The 17967-nt window shown below is 63.1% G+C and overlaps 2 protein-coding genes across 3 annotated transcripts; one reads left to right on the top strand and one right to left on the bottom strand.

Annotated features, from left to right (window-relative positions):
* Window positions 1-755: 755 nt before the first annotated feature.
* ILKAP (ILK associated serine/threonine phosphatase) lies at window positions 756-11542 on the top strand. Of its 2 annotated transcripts, none has more exons than XM_084267736.1 (12): window positions 756-853; window positions 1524-1589; window positions 1986-2042; window positions 2694-2816; window positions 3482-3608; window positions 3812-3918; window positions 4276-4369; window positions 5763-5850; window positions 7253-7368; window positions 9366-9485; window positions 11071-11152; window positions 11338-11542. In XM_084267736.1, the coding sequence occupies exons 1-12, from the start codon at window positions 808-810 to the stop codon at window positions 11476-11478; spliced, it is 1167 nt and encodes a 388-aa protein (XP_084123862.1). In that variant the 5' UTR covers window positions 756-807; the 3' UTR covers window positions 11479-11542. The 2 variants fall into 2 exon arrangements, with proteins under 2 accessions (XP_084123862.1, XP_084123863.1); XM_084267737.1 differs by having other exon boundaries at window positions 2694-2810.
* Window positions 11543-12618: 1076 nt separating this feature from the next.
* Window positions 12619-16757, bottom strand: KLHL30 (kelch like family member 30). The gene is made up of 8 exons (XM_084267157.1): window positions 16540-16757; window positions 15459-16282; window positions 15190-15358; window positions 14951-15037; window positions 14562-14717; window positions 14287-14475; window positions 13449-13594; window positions 12619-13000 (listed from the first exon to the last, which is right to left on the bottom strand). The coding sequence occupies exons 2-8, from the start codon at window positions 16230-16232 to the stop codon at window positions 12752-12754; spliced, it is 1770 nt and encodes a 589-aa protein (XP_084123283.1). The 5' UTR covers window positions 16233-16282; window positions 16540-16757; the 3' UTR covers window positions 12619-12751.
* Between the last annotated feature and the right edge of the window lie 1210 nt (window positions 16758-17967).

The raw sequence follows: 17967 nt of genomic DNA on the forward strand, positions 1-17967 counted from the left end.
CTTGCCGGGGCGAAACCGGTACCGGCACCGCCCCGCTCTCCTGCCCGGGGCGGAGCCGGTACCGCCCAGCTCTCCTTGCCGGGCCGGAACCGGTACCGGCACCATCCAGCTCTCCTTGCTGGGGCGGAACTGGTACCACCGCCCAGGTCTCCTTGCCGGGACAGAGCCGGTACCGCCGCCCAGCTCTCCTTTCCGGGACGGGACCGGCACCGGTACTGCCCAGCGCTCCTGCCCGGGACGGGACCGGTACCGGTACCGCCCAGCTCTCCTTGCCAGGACGGAGCCGGTACCGCCGCCACTGAGCTCTCCTGTCCGGGGCGGAACCGGTACCGGCACCGCTCAGCTCTCCTTTCCGGGGCGGAATCGGTACCGGCACCATCCAGCTCTCCTTGCTGGGGCGGAACCGGCACCGCCGAGCTCTGCCTCCCGGGGCAGGGCCGGCACCAGCTGCCGGGCCGGGCACGGAGCGCGGCCCGGGAAGCACAAGAGGGGCGGAGCCTGGCGCTCCCCGCAGCCGCCGCGGGATTGGTCGGGGGCTGATTGGCGGGGCGGCCGCGGCTTTCCGATTGGCGGAGGAGACGCGGCGCTGGCGCCCGGATTGGCGGGAGTGATTGACAGGGCTCCCCAGCGGGGCGGGGCGGGTTGGCCGGGCGGGCTCTTCCGCTCCCGCCCGTCGTCACCTCCGGGGCGCTCGGCCGGTGCGGGCGCGGCCGCGGCCGCTGATTGGCCCCGCGGAGGGACTGGCGGGGCCGGGGCGGCGCCTGGGCTGGGGGAAGCGGCCTCGGCGGCGGCGGCGCTGCCGGCGGGATGGATCTGTTCGGGGACCTGCCCGAGCCGGGCTCCTCGGTGGCGGGTGAGGCGGCGGCGGCCGGTACCCAGCTCCTGCCCCAGCCGCGGCCCTGCGGCGGGGCCTGGCCCGGCCGCGGCCTCCCGGGGCCGGCGCCTCAGGGGGCTGGGTCGCCTCCCGGGGCTGGGCCGCCTCCCGGGGCTGGGCCGCGGCGGGCCCGCCCGCCCTCCCTCCCTCTCACCTTCCATCCCTCCCGCCTCAGCACCTGTGGGGGCGGCGGGAGGTTGTGAGGGGGCTGAGGGGGAGGCCGCAGGAGCGGGGAGGGGGCTTAGAAATGGGTGGAAAAGGCTTTTTTTTAGGGGTTTTGGGGGGGGAAGGGGGTCAGGGTGGGTTTGCCTGGCGGTTGGGTCTGTTTTGCTCCACCTCGGGGCTCGTTGGGCTGCGGAGCGGGGCCTGTGCTGGGGCCTCTCCCCTCCCTGGGCCGCTGTGGGAGCTGTGGTGGCATTGGCTGGGATAGCTGGGTGCTCTCCGGGCTCCTCCCAGCCCATAATACGCTGTTCGGGCTGTTAAAAGAAGTAGAGGGGGGAGAATGGCTCAATTGTAGAGGAGCTGCCTCAATTAAGAGCCCAAGAAAAGGTAGCCCAGGGCTTCCCAGCTCCCCTGGCTGAGCTCCCCTGGGGACAGACCTCCCAGAAGGCCTGGACTGGTTCCTGACTCTGCCCTGGGTGTCTTACAGGGAAGGAAGCACAGCAAGGGCCTCTGCTTTTTGATGACCTCCCACCAGCCAGTGGTGCTGACTCAGGTATGGATGCTCTGGTCCTGCTTCATGTGTGTTCAGCATCTCTCCAGATAGAACTGGTGTGACCCCCTTTTCATGTTAGACAAGGTAAAGGCAGCTGGCTTATCACCACTGGTGTGCAAAAAAGCAGCTGCTTTTCTTAATGTGTGTTTTTAGGGGTGGGGTTTTGGGTAACCTGAGTGTTCCATGTATGTCCTGTAATGTATTCCATATGAATATGTCCCCCATAAACACTCCCTGAAGCAAAGGTAAGGCCTGAGCTGGCACCTGCCACCCTGTAACAGGAGTGGAAAACTGGCATTTTGGAATCCCTGCCCCTCAGGAGGAGTGTGAACAGAGTGTTCCTCCCTCAAAGGGACAAAGCTGTTGAGTTGTTCTTGCCTTTCTCTCATGCTCCAGGAACAGGAGGCTCTTTACTCTTTGATGATCTCCCACCAGCCAGCAGCAGTGACACAGGTAAGGAGCTGGGTGGGCTCCCTGAGCCCCTGCTGAGCTCAGGCAGCTCCCTGGTGCTTCGTGGCACACCTGCTTCTTGTGTCTGAAAAGCTTTGGGGGTGAAAGTAGGGGTGCACTTGGTGGGAGCAGAGCTGGTACCAGCCCCCTGCTGCTGCTGCTTTGCTGCTGCAGCCCCAGGCTGCTTCCTTCTTTCAAACTTTGCCTTCAAACCCAGCCTGCTGCTCTGGCAAGACTCTCTGTGTGCAGCTGAGCCTTTGCTGGCACCTGGGAGGTGAGATGATTCACCATGCCAGAGCAAAACAAATCTCTAGAAGGAGAATCCTGGGGTTCTGGGGTCAGGAGACTCATGTTTTGCTTGCCAGCTTTTATTCCTAACCTGTTCCCTAACAAACCTGCACCTTCAGGGCAGCAAAAACCACTGCTTGGAGTTGTTGTGGGCACAGTTTACAGGCAGTCATAGAAGTGTTCCAACCTGAAACACTAACTTCCTGAGCAGTTAACTGCCAAAAAAAAAAGGCTGGTAGCTAAGAAACAAGAGTGTGACTGGGTGGGGAGGGTAACAACCTGCCTGCCAAACACAGCTGTGCTGGGCCTGAGGTGTAGAGCCTGGAAGAAGACCTCAGCCACCTGCTTCTTGTGCTTTTCTTTCAGCCTCTGGTGCTGCTGAACAAGTCCCCTCAGCAGGGAGCCATGGAAAAGGGGAGAAGAGGAAGTCCTTGGAGGAGGAAGAAAAGAATGGCAGGGAAGAGCTTGTGGAAAAGAAAGTTTGTAAAGGTTTTCAGACAGTTTGAAAACAAATGTACTCCGTTTGCACTCCTGGTGGTGGGCTGGGCCAGGCCAGGCCAGAGCTTTGGTTTTTCAGTCTGCTTGCCTTTTTTGGCCTTTTCCAGGGGACAGGCTGCTGCAGCAGCCTGTGCAGGCCCCTCAAGCTCCCTAGGGCTCTCTGCCTGCCTAAGCTGGGCCTTCTGAAGTGGCAGAAGCTGTTGCAGGGACCTTGACATGTGCAGGAGAAGCTCTGTTACCCCATCCACAGGTCTCTGCACCAGAGAGAGAGAGACTTGCTGTCACCTGCAGAGCACTCAGCTCCTGGGTTGTGGTGCAGCTTTGGGAAGGAGCCATTTGAACACAGAGGGAGGGGTGTAGCTCTGGAAACAGCAGCCCCTGCTCCCCTGCCCTTAGCACCCTCTGGGAAGCTGTGCCCTGTTCCCTCTGGGTGGGCACATGGTGCCCCTCCCACCCCTCCCTTTTCAGGGGGAGAGAGAGAGAGAGCCCTGGCTGACCCCAGACCCAGCTCACTCAGCAGCAGGTGCCAGGTGCTGTGGTGCAGAGTGAGGAGCAGCAGTGGGTGCTGCAGGGTGGTTGCTGGTTTTGAGGCTGGGGAGGTGGAGGGGAGGGGGTTGGGTTTACACACCTGTGTCTGCTTTTGCTCCCTTTTGCAGGGTCAGTGAGCATCCTCAGGCTGAAGGGTTACGTGGCAGAGAGGAAAGGGGAAAGGGAAGACATGCAGGATGCACATGTCATCCTCAATGATATCACTGAGGAGTGCCAGCCTCTCCCCTCCCAAATGTAAGTGGGGCTCAGCTGCCCGAACAGAGCTGGGGGATGCCTCCCCTGGGGGCACATCCCATCACTGGCCTCACAGAGGGCCCAGGAACCAGGCACCCACCACTCTGGTGGGTGCCTGGGGGTGCAGGGGGTTGTGCTGGGTGCCAGGCTCTGGCTGGGTGCCCTTCTCAGCCCCCCCCCTGCTGCCCTTTGTGCCCCCCCAGCTCCCGTGTCTCCTACTTCGCCGTGTTCGATGGCCACGGGGGTGTCCGAGCCTCCAAGTTCGCAGCGCGGAACCTGCACCAAAACCTCATCAAGAGATTCCCCAAAGGTGAGAGAGCAGAGCAGCCAGCACCATCCCTGCCTGCACAGCCTGGCAGTGGGCAGGGAGACTGATTCCACAGTCCCTTAGCCTCACTGGGCTGTGCTGTCTCCTGGGGAAGGGGGGAGCTGGAAGCCTTGTTTTGGGCACAAGGGTGCAGGTGTGAACCACTAAGCAAGCCTGGGATGAGCTGCTGCCAGGTTTGGCAGTGCCACTTGGAGTGAAAACACCCCTGTGGGACAGAGCCATGTCATTCATCCTCCATAGGTGCTGCCAAGCAAACTTCTGCTGCTGGCTGAGTGAAGGGAGAGGCTGGGAGTATGTTTTACCTGGAGCTTAGCTGCTGTTTCCCCTGTCTGATACCAGGTGAGGTGGCCAGTGTGGAGAAGACTGTGAAGAGATGCCTTCTGGACACCTTCAAGCACACAGATGAAGAGTTTCTAAAGCAGGCCTCCAGCCAGTGAGTGTGAATGCTTCTCCTGCAGCTGGGTTTCCTGCACCTCCCAGGCCTGAGCAGGGCAGAGGAAGCCTGAAGCTGGGTCTCTGCTTGGGCAGAGCCCTGTGCAGCTCAGCTGTGCCAGGCTGTAGATGTCTGCTGGGGTAGATTGTGGCATCTTCTGACCTTAACTCCGTGGTGAGCCATCTGTAGGAGCCCTTAGGCCAAAATACACCTTCCTGGTGAAGGAAGGAGCCCAAACATGAGCAGAAAAGCACCTCTGTCCCTACCCAGGGCATCTCCTCTGCCTTCTTTTGGAAGAACTGCCGTGCCTGCCTGCCACAGCGTCTCCATGGCGATGGCAGGAGTGGTCTCTGCGGGGCAGTACTGTGCAGGCTGCTGTCTGCAGCGCTCTCTAGAGCTGCAGCCCTGTCAGGACATTGCCAGGCTGGAGCATGGCTCTCAGGCCATTCCCAATGCCCCCTGCTAACAGACTTGCTCTCCCAGTGTCTGGCTAAGTCTTGGTTGCTTCACTTCTGCAAACAGGTGAGTTGCTAAAGAGCTGCTCTCATCTGAAGCTTGTTTCTAGCAGCTGCTTTGAAAATGAAGCTGCAAAGCACAGCAGCTGGCCTGTGGGGTAAATGGCTTGTGTGGAGGGGTTCAGCCTGGGTTTGATTCCCAATCAGGGAAGTTCCCTTTTACAGGCTGCCCAGGGGATGTGGAGTCTCCTTCTCTGGAGAGATTCCAGCCCCATCTGGACTGTGTGCCCTGTCCCAGGGAGCTGCTTTGGCAGGGGGTTGGACCCCATGGGCTCTGGAGGTCCCTTCCAGCCCCTGAGGCTCTGTGACAGCTCATTTCAGTGACAGATGGCACCAGAGCTGGGCTGCAGTGTGGGCAGGACCAGCCTGGCAGCTGTAACCTGAGAGATGCTTCTTGTTTGACTTGGAGCTCTAAAGATCTGAGCTCCAGCCTGGCAAGTTCAGTTCCTGGAGAGAGGGCTGGAGTTGAGTGGTGGTGCTGAGCTGGGGTGGGAAGGGCTGTGACTAAAAGACAGTGTTAATGGGGGTGACACTACCCCAGCCCTGAGTGTGCCTTCCTTTGGGTGCAAAGCAGGAGCCTCCCAGGGAGGAGTGTGGGGTGCTGTTGGCTTGTGGGGTTACAGCCTCTGGGCAGGTGCTGTGCCTGAGCCTGTTGCAGCCCCAGGGGAGCAGGGTGGAAGGGGCTGGGTGTGGGGAGCTGGGCTGGCAGGGGCTGGGCTGGCTGTGCACGGGCAGGGTGCTGCTCTGAGCACCTCCTGGCCTCCCCCAGCTGCTCACCAGCAGCAGTGGCCCAGGCTGCTGTGTGACGCTGCCCCAGGAGGGCTCTGCAACTGCCTCCTCAACTATCCCCTGAGTGATCCCCCTTCTCCTGCCCGCAGGAAGCCGGCGTGGAAGGACGGCTCTACCGCCACCTGTGTCCTGGCTGTGGATAACACCCTCTACATCGCCAACCTCGGGGACAGCCGGGTAAGCAGGATGGGGACACCTGCTGCTCCCGGAGCCTTACTCACCTGAAGGGTGGTGAGCTGTTGGGGTGGGGTGTCCCGCTTGCTAGGAGCTCCCCAGTTGTGCTCACAAAGCATCTTGCTGTGGCTGGGTGTCTGTCTTGCCCCTGCACTGGAGAACAGCAGTGTAGCAGCTCTCTCTTGGGAGAGATACTCACCTTGGTAGCTCTTGGGAGAGATACTCACCTTGGTAGCTCTTGGGAGAGAGGTACTTACCTTGGTAGCTCTTGGGAGAGAGATACTCACCTCACAGTGTCTAGAACAGAGCACTCCTGTTGGAAGGCACCTAGAATGACCCACCCAGTCCAAGTGCTGCCCTGCCCACTCCAGGGCTGACCAGCCCTTCAGCCTGTTGTTCAGGGCATGGGCTGCCAGGCCTGGGGCACAGCCCAGCTCTCCAGGAGTCCTGCTGCAGGTCTGACCACCCTGGAGGGGACAAATGCTTCCTCATGTCCTGTCCACCCTCTCCTGGTGCAGCTGGGAGCCATCCCACCTGTCCTGCCCCTGGGTCCCCAGGAGAAGAGCTCAGCACCTCCCTCCCCACGTCCCCTCCTTGGGAAGCTGCAGTGAGGTCACCCCTCAGCCCCCTTTTCTCTGAACCAGCCAAGCCCAGGGCCCCCAGCTGCTCCTCACAGGACCCACCAGCCCCCCAGCTGCCTCCACCTGGGTGTCCCCCTCAAGCAGAGGGGCCCAGCACCACACAGTGCTGAGCAGGGGGGACAGGCCCCTCTCAGGACTCCCCTGTTCAGCCCTCAGGATGCTGTTTGCCCTGGGCTCTGGGGATGCTGCCAGCTCCTGCTGAGCTGCTGTCACCAGCAGATCCTTCTCTGCAGGGTGCCTGCCAGCCGCTCCTCTCCCAGTCTGTACTGGTGCTGGCATCTCCTCTCCCAGTCTGTACTGGTGCTGGCATGACTCCCTGCTGGGTGCAGACTCTGGCACACAGCCTTGCTCAGCTCCACACCAGACAACTGCCCGATACCCAATCCACCCAGATCCCTTTGCCGGGCCTCTCATCCCTCTTGAGTGCCACCAGTGCTCCCAGTTTGGTACCACGAGTGGGCTTGGATGTGGCATTGGATTTCCAACAACAGTATGGACCAGCACTGGGACTGAGCCCTGAGGAGTGGTGCTGCTGCCAGCCAGCTGCAGCCCCAGTGCCTGCAGCCCCAGCTCTCTCAGGCAGCTCTCCCCAGTGCTGGTGGCCCAGGCAGTGCAGGCCCAGCTGTCCCCGGTGCCGGTGGCCCCAGCTCAGCTGTCCCCGGTGCCGGTGGCCCAGGCAGTGCAGACCCCAGCTGTCCCCGGTGCCGGTGGCCCCAGCTGTCCCCGGTGCCGGTGCTGACTCAGGAGGCCTCTTGTCAGCGCAGGCGGTGCTGTGCCGGTACAACGGGGAGCGGCACGTGGCGCTGAGCCTCAGCAAGGAGCACAACCCCACGCAGTACGAGGAGCGGATGCGGATACAGAAGGCTGGAGGCAACGTCAGGTGAGGGGCTGGAGGCTGGGGGGGGCAGGGGGAAACAGCTGGACCCTGGGTGGAGTCTGAGCCTGAGCACTGGGTCTCTGGAGCTGCTGAGAGCCTGGGGTCTGGGGGAGACACAGTGAGCCCAGCGCTGGAGCTGCTGAGAGCCTGGGGTCTGGGGGAGACACAGTGAGCCCAGCGCTGGAGCTGCTGCGAGCCTGGGGTCTGGGGGAGGCACAGTGAGCCCAGCACTGGAGCTGCTGCGAGCCTGGGGTCTGGGGGAGGCACAGTGAGCCCAGCACTGGAGCTGCTGCGAGCCTGGGGTCTGGGGGAGGCACAGTGAGCCCAGCACTGGAGCTGCTGCGAGCCTGGGGTCTGGGGGAGGCACAGTGAGCCCAGCACTGGAGCTGCTGAGAGCCTGGGGTCTAGGGGAGGCACAGTGAGCCCAGCACTGGAGCTGCTGAGAGCCTGGGGTCTGGGGGAGGCACAGTGAGCTCAGCACTGGAGCTGCTGCGAGCCTGGGGTCTGGGGGAGGCACAGCGAGGTGGCTCTGGATTTAGCAGCCCAAGGTGGTGGGCTGGGGCTGGTTTCCCTGAGGCCTGTGGAGGCAGGAGCCTGTGTGCATCACACTCTCAGCTTCCAGGCCTGGGGGGTTGCAGCTTGACTCCTGCAGCACTGGCCTTGTGTAAGGAGCTCTGGCTTGCAGCAGGCTGCAGCGCTGACCACAGCCCACATCGTGACCTCTCCTTGTCCTGTGAGGAGGGGGATGGTTTGGGAGGGCACAGGAGGCCCTCAGTGGTGGTTGGTGTGACCCCCTGGGTGGCACTGGGTGTCTGCAGAAGGAGGGGGATGTCTGGAGCCAGAGCAGAACTGTCCTCACATCCCTCTGTGTGTGTGTGTGTGTGGCTTTTCAGGTGGTTGTCTCTCATTTCCCTGCTGGGTTGTCCTGCTGCCTTTGAAGGCTGCTCCTTCCTTTAGTGCCAGCCCCACAGGAGAGCACATGGTGCAGGTGAAGCACCTTAGTGTGAGGAGGCAGAGTGCCCTCTAGATTGGGCAGGGGTGGGCTCAGTTCTGCCAGGCTGTCAGTTCCCCTTGTCTCCACACAGCACATGTTGCTGCTGAAGCTTCTTACTGCTCAAGAAAGAGATGGGCCAGTGTCTGTCAGCTTGCTCCAGCACTGGGGGGACCATCTGGCTGCCTGAGAGCCTCTCCTCCTGCTTGAATCTACATGTTTTGGAGCCAGGAGAAGTTGGGAAGCCTGTGAGCATCAGACCTCTCTTCCCTGGTGTGCCTGGCTTGGTGCTTTATCTCCAGCAGGGCTGGTTGGACTAAAAGAGGAACAAGCTTGTGTCTCTCCAGAACGTGCAGAGGACCCTTTGTTGGGGTGGAAGATGCTCAGTTGTTGGGAAGGTGGAGTGTGGGAAGCTGCAGCTGTTGGGGCAACACCCAGCTCAGTACCCAGAGCTGCTGAGAAGGGTTGTGACAGCTGTTTGTCACCATCAGTGGGTAGTAAAGACCCAGGTGATCAGGAGAAAGTGGTGTGGCTCTTGCTCCTTGGAACCCCCCAGCTGAACTGAGCTCCTTGGAGCTCCCCCCAGCTTGAGGCAGTGAGTGGAGGAGCTGGTGTCCTGCTGGGCAGGGCTGCTGGCTCAGCCCTGGGCTTGCTGCTCTCCTCCTGGGCTGCAGCTGAAGTGCAGTTTGCCAGGTACCTTCCCAAAACTGGGTGAGGTCAAGCCCCCACCCCCAGGAGTTGAGCTGGGCTCAGCAGGCCTTGAGCTGGGGCAGAGGGATGGCAAACAAACAGCCTTCAATTCCCCTGCCTTTGCTTCTGCCTCTCCCTCTCCACTGGCTGCCCAAAGCTTCCCCCAGACACGCAGGCAGGGCAGGAGCCTGGGAAGGGGAGAGCTGAGCTTGGACAAGGCAGCAGCCTGCAGAACATCCCCATCAGGCAGGGCAGGGGTGGGGGGGGGCTGTGCCTGTGTTGGGGAGGGGGCTCTCAAGTGCTTTCTGCCCTGCTGCAGGGATGGCAGAGTCCTGGGGGTGCTGGAGGTGTCGCGCTCCATCGGGGACGGGCAGTACAAGCGCTGTGGGGTGATCTCTGTGCCGGACATAAAGCGCTGCCAGCTCACCCCCAACGACAGGTAAGGGGTAGCTACACCACTGGGAGGGGGTGTGACTGTGACCCAGCTCTGCTCAGTAGAACCCTCACAGCCCTGTGTGCTCAGCTGGGGGGACCCAGGCACTTCAGGCTCCTCACACAGAGTCAGAGGGTGCTGCTGTCTGGTCCTGACCTGCACAGTGGTGCAACGCTGCTGCTGCTGCATAGTGTGAGGGACTGGGAGGGCTCCTCTTGGAGAAACTGGCCTTGCAGCAGTGCTGTCAGCCTCTGGCTCCCTTCAAGGAGTCACAGGGTGGTTTGGGTTGACCTCTGCAGCCCACCCAGCCCAACCCCTGCCAGAGCAGGGTCCCCTCGAGCAGGCTGCACAGGGCAGCGTCCAGGATCATGGGGGCTGAATGGCTCCAGAGATGGAGACTCCCCAACCTCTCTGGGCAGCCTGGCCCAGGGCTCTGCCACCCTCCCAGCAAAGAAGTTCCTCCTCACGTCCAGGTGGAACTTCCTCTGCTCCAGTTTGTGCCCATCACCTCTTGTCCTGTCCCTGGCTGCCAGTGAAGGAGCATCTGAGTTCCCACAGCAGTGTCCCAGCAGCTGGTGGAGGCTTCACTCTGGATCCCTGTCCTGCCCAGGAGCTGTGTCCAGCCCCCATGGTGCCCACAAGCACCCTTGTGTTGGGCTCTGAAGGTCTGACACACTTTCCCAGTGCTGGGCAGTGACAAGCTGCTGTGAGCTTCCATCCTGGGACAGCCTGTGGGCTCTCTGAGAGGAGAGTGTAACCCAGTGCTGCTGCTTTCTCTGGGCTTAGAGTTCCACATCGAGTGAGCTGCTGAGATTTCTGAGCCTGGGGGCTCCAAACCCATGTCTTCAGAGACAGGTGCTGCCCTGGGGGGCTGACCACCTCTGTGGGCTGGCTGGAGTTTGCCTTGTCCAGTGATTCCCAGCAGGGCTCCTGGTCAGTCCAACCCCCTGTGCTGGCAGGGAGCACGCAGCAGGCTGTTCCCCCAGCCTCCTGTGGGGAGCTGGTACACAGGGCTCCTCACCTCAGCCTTCCTGCCATCTCAGTGCTCTGCAGGGATACCTTGTGGCAGAGGGTTTGATCCCAGTTACACCTCTGTGGCTGGGTTCAGGGGCTCTCTTTCTGTTTGAATGCTTCAGCTGAGGTTTCTGCATCCCTCAGGAGTGTGGGAGGGTAAAGGGTTTGCAGGGATGCACCTGAGGGACTGGGTTTCTCTCTTCCCTTGCATCAGCCACCTCACAGGGGAGAGAGAGTGGCTGGAAATGATTGAAAAGGAGAAAGAAACAGTTCCTGGAGCAACAACAGAGCTGCTGGCAGGGGGTGGTGTAGTGCCCTGCCTGAGGGTGCGGTGTCAGTAGGGCTGCCAGGGGGTCTGAGGTGGTTTGCCAGGCTCCTTGGCCTGTGCTTTGAATTGTCTCAGCTCCCTGGGTGGTGGTCTGTGGAGCACCAGGGGACTTGTGTTGCTCTCAGGGGGTCTCCCAGGCGGGCTCTGTGCTGTCTTGCTGTTGGGCTGCGGTGGGGACGCTCACGGATCAGCTGCAGCCTGGGGATCCAAAGCTTCAGCCTTGGAACTTTGTCTCTGCTTGGTCTCCAGGTTCATTCTGATAGCCTGTGATGGTCTCTTCAAAGTCTTTACCCCAGAAGAAGCTGTGAACTTCATTGTGTCCTGCCTGGAGGTGAGAGCAGCAGGGTGGCTGCTGGGGCGGGGGGCAGGGGATGGGATGGGGGGGCACGAGCTGCAGTGCCAGGGTCCCACTGAGCCTGTCCCTGCTTGCTCTGCTCCCCTGTGCTGGGAACCACCCCTGCTGTCCCAGCCAGCTCTGCTGGGAGCACTCAGGGCTGCCTCTCCTTGCCCCCCCAGGACCAGACCCTCCCGCTGAGGGAGGGCAGGCTGGAGGCGGACGCGCGCTACGAGGCGGCGTGCAACAGGCTGGCCAGCAAGGCCGTGCAGCGCGGCTCGGCCGACAACGTCACCGTCCTGCTGGTCAGGGTACAGCCCTGAGGGGCAGCCTGGGGCAGCAGGGCCCTCTCCTGCCCTGTTCTGCCCTGCCCTGCCCCTGAGGTGGGGGTGGAGCTGGGGAGGGTGGGTGGGTGGGTACCTACCTGCCTGGGGGAGGGAAGGGCCCGCTGGATGCTCTGCAGTGTAAATAAATCTTTGGGGTGTTTTCTAAGAGCTGGGGGCTCTCTTGCCTGGCAGGGTTTTCTCACTGGCTGCCAATCATCTCTCTCTTGTCCTGTCAGTTCACACACACCACCCACCATGGATGTCTTGGCAAAGCAAACAAACCCAGGTGGCAGAGGTGCTGTGGGCATCTGGTGCAGTGTTGCTGTGCCTCCCTGAGGCCCTGGGGGAGTCTGGGGGCTCAGGGGGGGCTCCTGCTCAGGCTGTGCCGTGTGGGACACTGTGGTACCCCAGGCCCCCAGCTTGGGCTGATGTAGTGTGGGCTGTCCTAGTGCTGGGAAGGCAGTGTTGGGCCTGAGGTGGGGGCTGTGAGTGAGACAGATGCTGCTTGCAGAGCAGCTGCCTCCTCTCCTCCTGCATGCAGGCAGCACTGGGGGTTTCTCCTGGGTGGTAGAGGCAAAAGTGGCTGGAGTTTGCTCCTGGTGTTTAGTGGGAGAGGGTTCTCCCCAGTGGGAGAGGGTTCTCCCCAGTGGGAGAGGGTTCTCCCCAGGGGGACCTGCCAGGCAGGGGGAGTGAGGGCAGGCTCTGTGCCTGCCTGGGTGGGATCTGAGGAGCAGGGCTTCAGGTCCTTATTGCTGTGAGGTGTCTGGTATCTTATCCCTCCCCAGTTCTGCTCCCAGCTGTTGCTGCAGAGTCAGGGTGCTGACTCTGGGAACTGAGAGGCTCTTTGGCTTCAGCCCAGGGGAGGGTGTGACAGCTGAATGCAGAGGCCACCAAAGCACTGAAATTCCTGTCTGCAGCCTGTGGGGGGGATGGTCCCACGAGGGGGATGAGCCAGGGGCTCTGTGGTGGCTCCTGCCCAGCCTCCTCCCTCTGTGGTGCAGTCCCCAAACCAACCAGTGAACCCAAAGAACCAGCCCTACAAGGGCTCCTCAGCCAAAGCGTGTTTATAAGCACAAGACTTCACCCTGGGGGGGGAGGATGACACACACACGTGGTGCTGGTGCCCCAGCCAGCCTGGCAAAGGAGTGTCCATCCCCCCCACTGAAGAGCTGAACCAGCAGTGAGGAGAGAGGTGAAAGGGGGAGAGCAGCTGTGCAGGGGGACAGGCCGTGCTGGGGAGGGGGGGAGGAGGGGGGGGGGGTCTCTCCTGCTACCCCTGGTCGCCCTGGAAAGCCTCTGTCCACTTCGAGGTGTCCATGAAGATGGAGGAGGAGCTGTGGAAGAGCCAGAGGCAGGGCAGGGAGCCCTCCCTCCTCCAGGTGTCCTTGGCACAGTCGTACACCTCCATCTCCACCCGGTAGTCCCCGTCCATCCCCTTCCAGTGGCCACCAGTAACGAAGAGCCGGTCTCCCAGTGGCACCATCCCCCCGTTCTCGTGCAGTGTGTGCAGGAGCTGCACCTGGGGGAGGGGAGGGGAGGGGAGGTGAGGCTGGGGGTTCCCCTCAGCACCTCCCACCACCCACCCACTGCCTGCACCCCCCCTGCCCTGCCCTCTCTGTAAGCACTGGGGTCTGTGTCTTGCTTTTAGCAGCATCCCTGTGTGGGAGCAAGGGTGGGGTTGCTGGGGTCTGGGGCAGGAGGTTTTGTGGGAGACACCCCCCCTCTTCCCCTTCCCCCTGGCCCAGCTGCATTCCTAGTGTGGATGTGCCAGGGGAGCAGGGAAAGGAAGTGTTGGGGTCATCCTGGGATCCAGAGGGGTTAGTAGGGCCAAGGGATAAGCAGGGCGGAGGGATGGGGCTTGCTGGCACCTGTGGGTGCAGGGACATGGTTGTAGGGTGTTGGTGGGGAGAGAACAATGGCTCCACCTCCCCAAGAGGGGGATTGCACCCAGCCCTGCATCCTGCTACCTTCTGCCAGATGTTGGCCTCTGGGTTGTACACGTAGACCTTCTTGGTGTTGTCCCCAATGAGGTAGATGAGGCCGTGCAGGGTGGCACAGCGCGGGGCTGACAGGTACTTGGGGATGAAGGGGGATGTGATCAGGCTCCACAGATCTGCAAGGAGCAGCCATCAGCAACAGGCCTGCCTGGGGTTTCTCCAAAACAACAACAACAGCAGCAGCAGCAGCGTTGCCAAGCCCACAGCTGTTTCGGGGTTGGGGGTAGAGGGGGGTGAAAGGGAGGGGAGCAAGCAGCTGGGCAGAGCATCATCCTCAGGCCCCATCCCTAACAAAGCTCTTGCACAGGAAAAGGTGGGGGGGAACACATTATCTAGTGGTGGTTTGGGATGAAGGAGCCCACTGCAACCTGCCTAGAAGGAGGGGGAGCTGTCCCAGGGGTTTAGTTTCTCCCTGAGGTGGGCAGCTTCCCCCACCACTCTGCCCCAGGGAGTCTGCGCCACTGTAGCTCAGGTCCACGCTGTGCTGGAGGACCACAGCTCCTGCTGGCACCCCTGCTTCTGGCTGTCCCTGTGCCACAGCCACTGCCAGACCCCCCTGACACCTTGGCCGGGGTTGAGCAGGGTGGGCAGCTCTCCCCTTGGCTGGGGTTGAGCAGGGTGGGCAGGTCTCCCCTTGGCCAGGGATGAGCAGGGTGGGCAGCTCTCCCCTCGGACAGGGATGAGCAGGGTGGGCAGCTCTCCCCTTGGCTGGGGTTGAGCAGGGTGGGCAGCTCTCCCCTTGGACAGGGATGAGTAGGGTGGGCAGCTCTCCCCTCGGACAGGGCTGAGCAGGGTGGGCAGCTCTCACCTTGGACAGGGTTGTAGCACTGCAGGGTGAGCGCGTTGTACTTGACGGCGCAGGACCCCACCAGGTAGAGCTTCCCCGAGCAGCTGGCGGCAGCGAAGTTGCTGACGTACTTGAGGGCCGGGCTGGCGGCACACCAGGCCCTGCTGTAGGGGTCGTAGCGCTCCACCTCCACCACCTCCACCGTCGTCCCTGCAGCGCAGGGGGGACGCTGCAGCCACCCCGCTGCCCCCGGGCAGCCCTGGGCTCCCGCCCCGGCGGCGCCCGCGGGCTCTTACCCCCGATGACGTAGATCTCGCCATTGAGGACGGCGCTGGTGTGGTTTGTCCGGGCTCTCAGCATGGAAGCGATGGGCTGCCAGGTGCCTTCCTTGGGGCAGAAGCACCAGGCCTGGGTTGTCGACCATGTGTCGTTCTGGGACCCCCGGGAGCCACCTGGGGAGGGACAGGTCAAACAGCACCCACCCCTCACCCTGCATGCAGCTGTCCCCAGGCAGCCCTTGCCAGTGGCCAGGTCCACCCAAGAGGGGAGTGAGAAGAGGGATTTGCTCAAAGAGGATCATAACCCCTGGCCCCATACCAGTGCCCCCATGCCCACATCTTCATCCCTCAGCCTCCAACCCGCTCCTCGGGGCTCCCCACCCCGTGCCAGCAGCCCCAGCACTTACCTGTGACATACACGTCGTTGTTCAGAGCCACCAGGGAGAAGCCCCATTTGTTGTAATCGGGGAAGTCAGGCAGAGCCACCCAGCGCCCTGAAACCCAGCAGAGCCACGTGATGATCCCCCCCAGCCACGCAGGAGCCTCATAAGCCAGCCCTGTTTCACTCTTCCTCCCCACAGCTCCCAGTGCCCCTCCAGACACCAGGTAATTCTGCACTTGCTCCGTCCCTGCCATGGGCACTCACTGCTTTTGGGGTTGTAGAAGGCAAAATTCCTGGGGGCAGCTTGCATCTCCAGCTCCCCATCCTCATCTTCGCTCTCTTCCAGCACGCGGCCACCAACCACCACCAGCACCTCCTCCAGTTTCTGTGGTGGGGTCAGGGAGCTCTTCTGGGCATCAGCATCCCTCTGCCCCTGACGGAGAGGCCAAGGCAGGACCATATGGCTCTGAGCTCAGCCTCCCCCCCCCCTTACATCAGCTCAGGGGAAGGGATTTGGGGCAGGGCGCACCCACCTTGACACGGGACTGGGCAACAAGAGCCTTGCTGGCATCTGAGTCCCGGATGAGGGGCTCAGTGGCGAGCAGGTTCTGCAGGTACTGGTCAGGCAGTGAGACGAGGTGGGCCAGCTCCAGCAGCTCAGGCAGGAACTGAGCTCGGGGCCCCGGGTCGTGGCGTACCCAGCGCAGCACGGCCTCGGCCAGGCTCTGCTCCTCCTGCACCTGCAGCTGGTCATTGGAGAGGTAGACAGCCAACCTCTCTTTAGAGAGCTGGAGGAACTCCTCCTGCTGAGAGACAGCCTCAAAGTTCTCCTGCAAGAAAGACCAGGCCTTGGAGGAGACCTCGGGACAGCCGTGGCTCTCACCAAACTCGCAGATCCCCAGGCAGTTGGTGGCATCCATCTGCTGCCGGAGGTAGCGGCTGCAGACCTTCTGGATGGTGGGGAAGTGGAGCTGGCTGGAGGTCCCCATCAGCCCCTCCACGTTGCCCTGGTTGATGGTGACCTTCCCCGTGTAAGCGAAGTCCAGCAGCGTCTCCAGCGCGCCGGGGTCCACCTCCTTCAGCTCCACCCGCGCCGCGATGCTCTCGGCGAAGTCCCCGGAGAACATGGCTCGGAAGTAGTGGCTGCAGAGCGCCAGGACGCCGCGGTGGCACGGGAACTCCCTCCCCCCGGCCACCAGCACCACGTCCGACAGCTTGGGGTGGGCGCGCAGCTGCTGCAGCCCCTCCAGCACCCCCTGGGCGTGCGAGGGCACGCAGAAGTCAAAGTCGTCCACGTTCCTCACCATGGTGCTGGGGGGGATGGCCGGGAGGACTCGCTGGCAGGCGAGGGGTGCCCCTGCCAGAGAAAGGCGATGACACAGCCCCCTGTCCCCCATCCAACCCCCTCACCACCCCCCCAGCACGACCGGGCCGAGTTTGCAGGCACCGCCGGGGACAGAAATACCCCCTGGACACACAAACACCCCCCCACCCCGCTTCCACTTTCTCTGCCCCCCGCTGCGAGCTGCTCTGCCGAGCCTGTCACGGGAGTGAAGGGGTGTTTTTTAGGGCTCGGCTCAGCCCTGCTCCGCTTCGCTCCCTCCCCGTTCTCACCTGGGCTCCGCAGCCCTCCGGCTGCCTGGAGAGAAGCGGCCGCGGTCCGCGCACAGCCCGGAGCGACACGGGATCCCGGCGGGACGGGCTGGGACGCTTTATTTTTAGGTGTTGTCGGGACAGCGCTCGCTGCTCTTAAAGGCACCGTGCGGGCAGAGCCGCCCGCTGCTGCGCATCGCCGGCTCCCCGCAGCCTCGCTGCTTGTTGGAGAAGCACCGGCCGGGCACAGCAAGCCTGGGGGGGGGGGGGGAAGGCACCCCCGCAGCAGCATCCTCGCCACCTCCCCCCCTCCCCTCTCCGCCCCCATCGGTCGCTGGGGGTCCCCGCGATGTGTCCCCCCCCCCTCCCCCCGGGCTATGTCTGCCGATGCCCAGTGTTAAATATAGGATGTGAGCTCACTCCCCCGCGGCCACAAATAAACGGTGGCAGCCGCCTCGCCACGGGGAGCCGGGGGGGGGGGGGGTGAGGGGGGATGGGAGGGGTCGGGGTGGCAGGGCGGTCCCTCTCCATTGCCCTGGGTAAGCCTCACTCAGCTCAGAAGGAACCGAAAAGGCTTTTATTGCAGCCCGCGGCTCCCCGCCGCCCTCCCGGCCAGCGGGCAGCATCACTCCTCCAAGCTGAAGATCTCGGCTTCTTTCTCCTTCCAGAAGGCGAAGCTGCGGTCGATGTAGCGGCAGATCTCCTCGCCCTCTCCCCCGGCCTCCCTCGGCCGCTGGGCCGAGCTCCGGGGGGATCCGAAATACCTCTCCTTGATGTCGTCGAAGCCGTCCCGCCAGTCCCGCCGGCCGGCCGCGATCTCGTCGGTGACGGCGCGGTGGAAGGAGCGCACCGCCCGCCAGCCGTGCCGGCCCAGCTGCTCGAAGACCTCGAAGCAGAGCAGGTGGCGGCCGCGGCGCTCCTCGGGAGGCAGCTCCTGCTCCAGGATGCGGAAATACCCCAGCATGAAGAGCTCCAGCGACAGGCTCTCGTAGTCGGCCGGCCCTTCCCCGGCCTTGGCTACGAATTGCTCCGGGGAGAGGGGAGCGCGGCCGGCGGCGGGGGGCGGCGGGGGGCGGCGGGAAGCGGCGTCTCGCCAGCTGCCCAGAAGCCGCTGGATGGCCGCCCGCTGCCGCGCCAGGCGGGCCGCCGCCCCCGCCCCGCTGCCCGCTCCTTCCCGGGGGTCGCCGGCGCCCGGCGGGGTTGCCCCGTAGGCAGACCGCCTCCAGTGACTCAGGAAGAGCATCACGATCCGCTCCTTCCGCAGGCTGCCCCACTCCGGCCCCGGGGAGCCGCCGCCGCCGCCGTCGGAAAACGCCTCCTCGCAGCTGATGCCGGAGTCGCTGGCGGCCTCCGCCCCGCTCCCCGCCGCCGCCGCCTTCCCCTCCGCCGGCCCCGCCGAGGGCTCGAAGGCGCCGCGGAGGCTGCGGACGCAGACCCCGTACTGCCGGA

Source organism: Gallinula chloropus (assembly GCF_964237585.1).
Source record: "Gallinula chloropus genome assembly, chromosome: 8".
NCBI classification, from domain to species: domain Eukaryota; kingdom Metazoa; phylum Chordata; class Aves; order Gruiformes; family Rallidae; genus Gallinula; species Gallinula chloropus.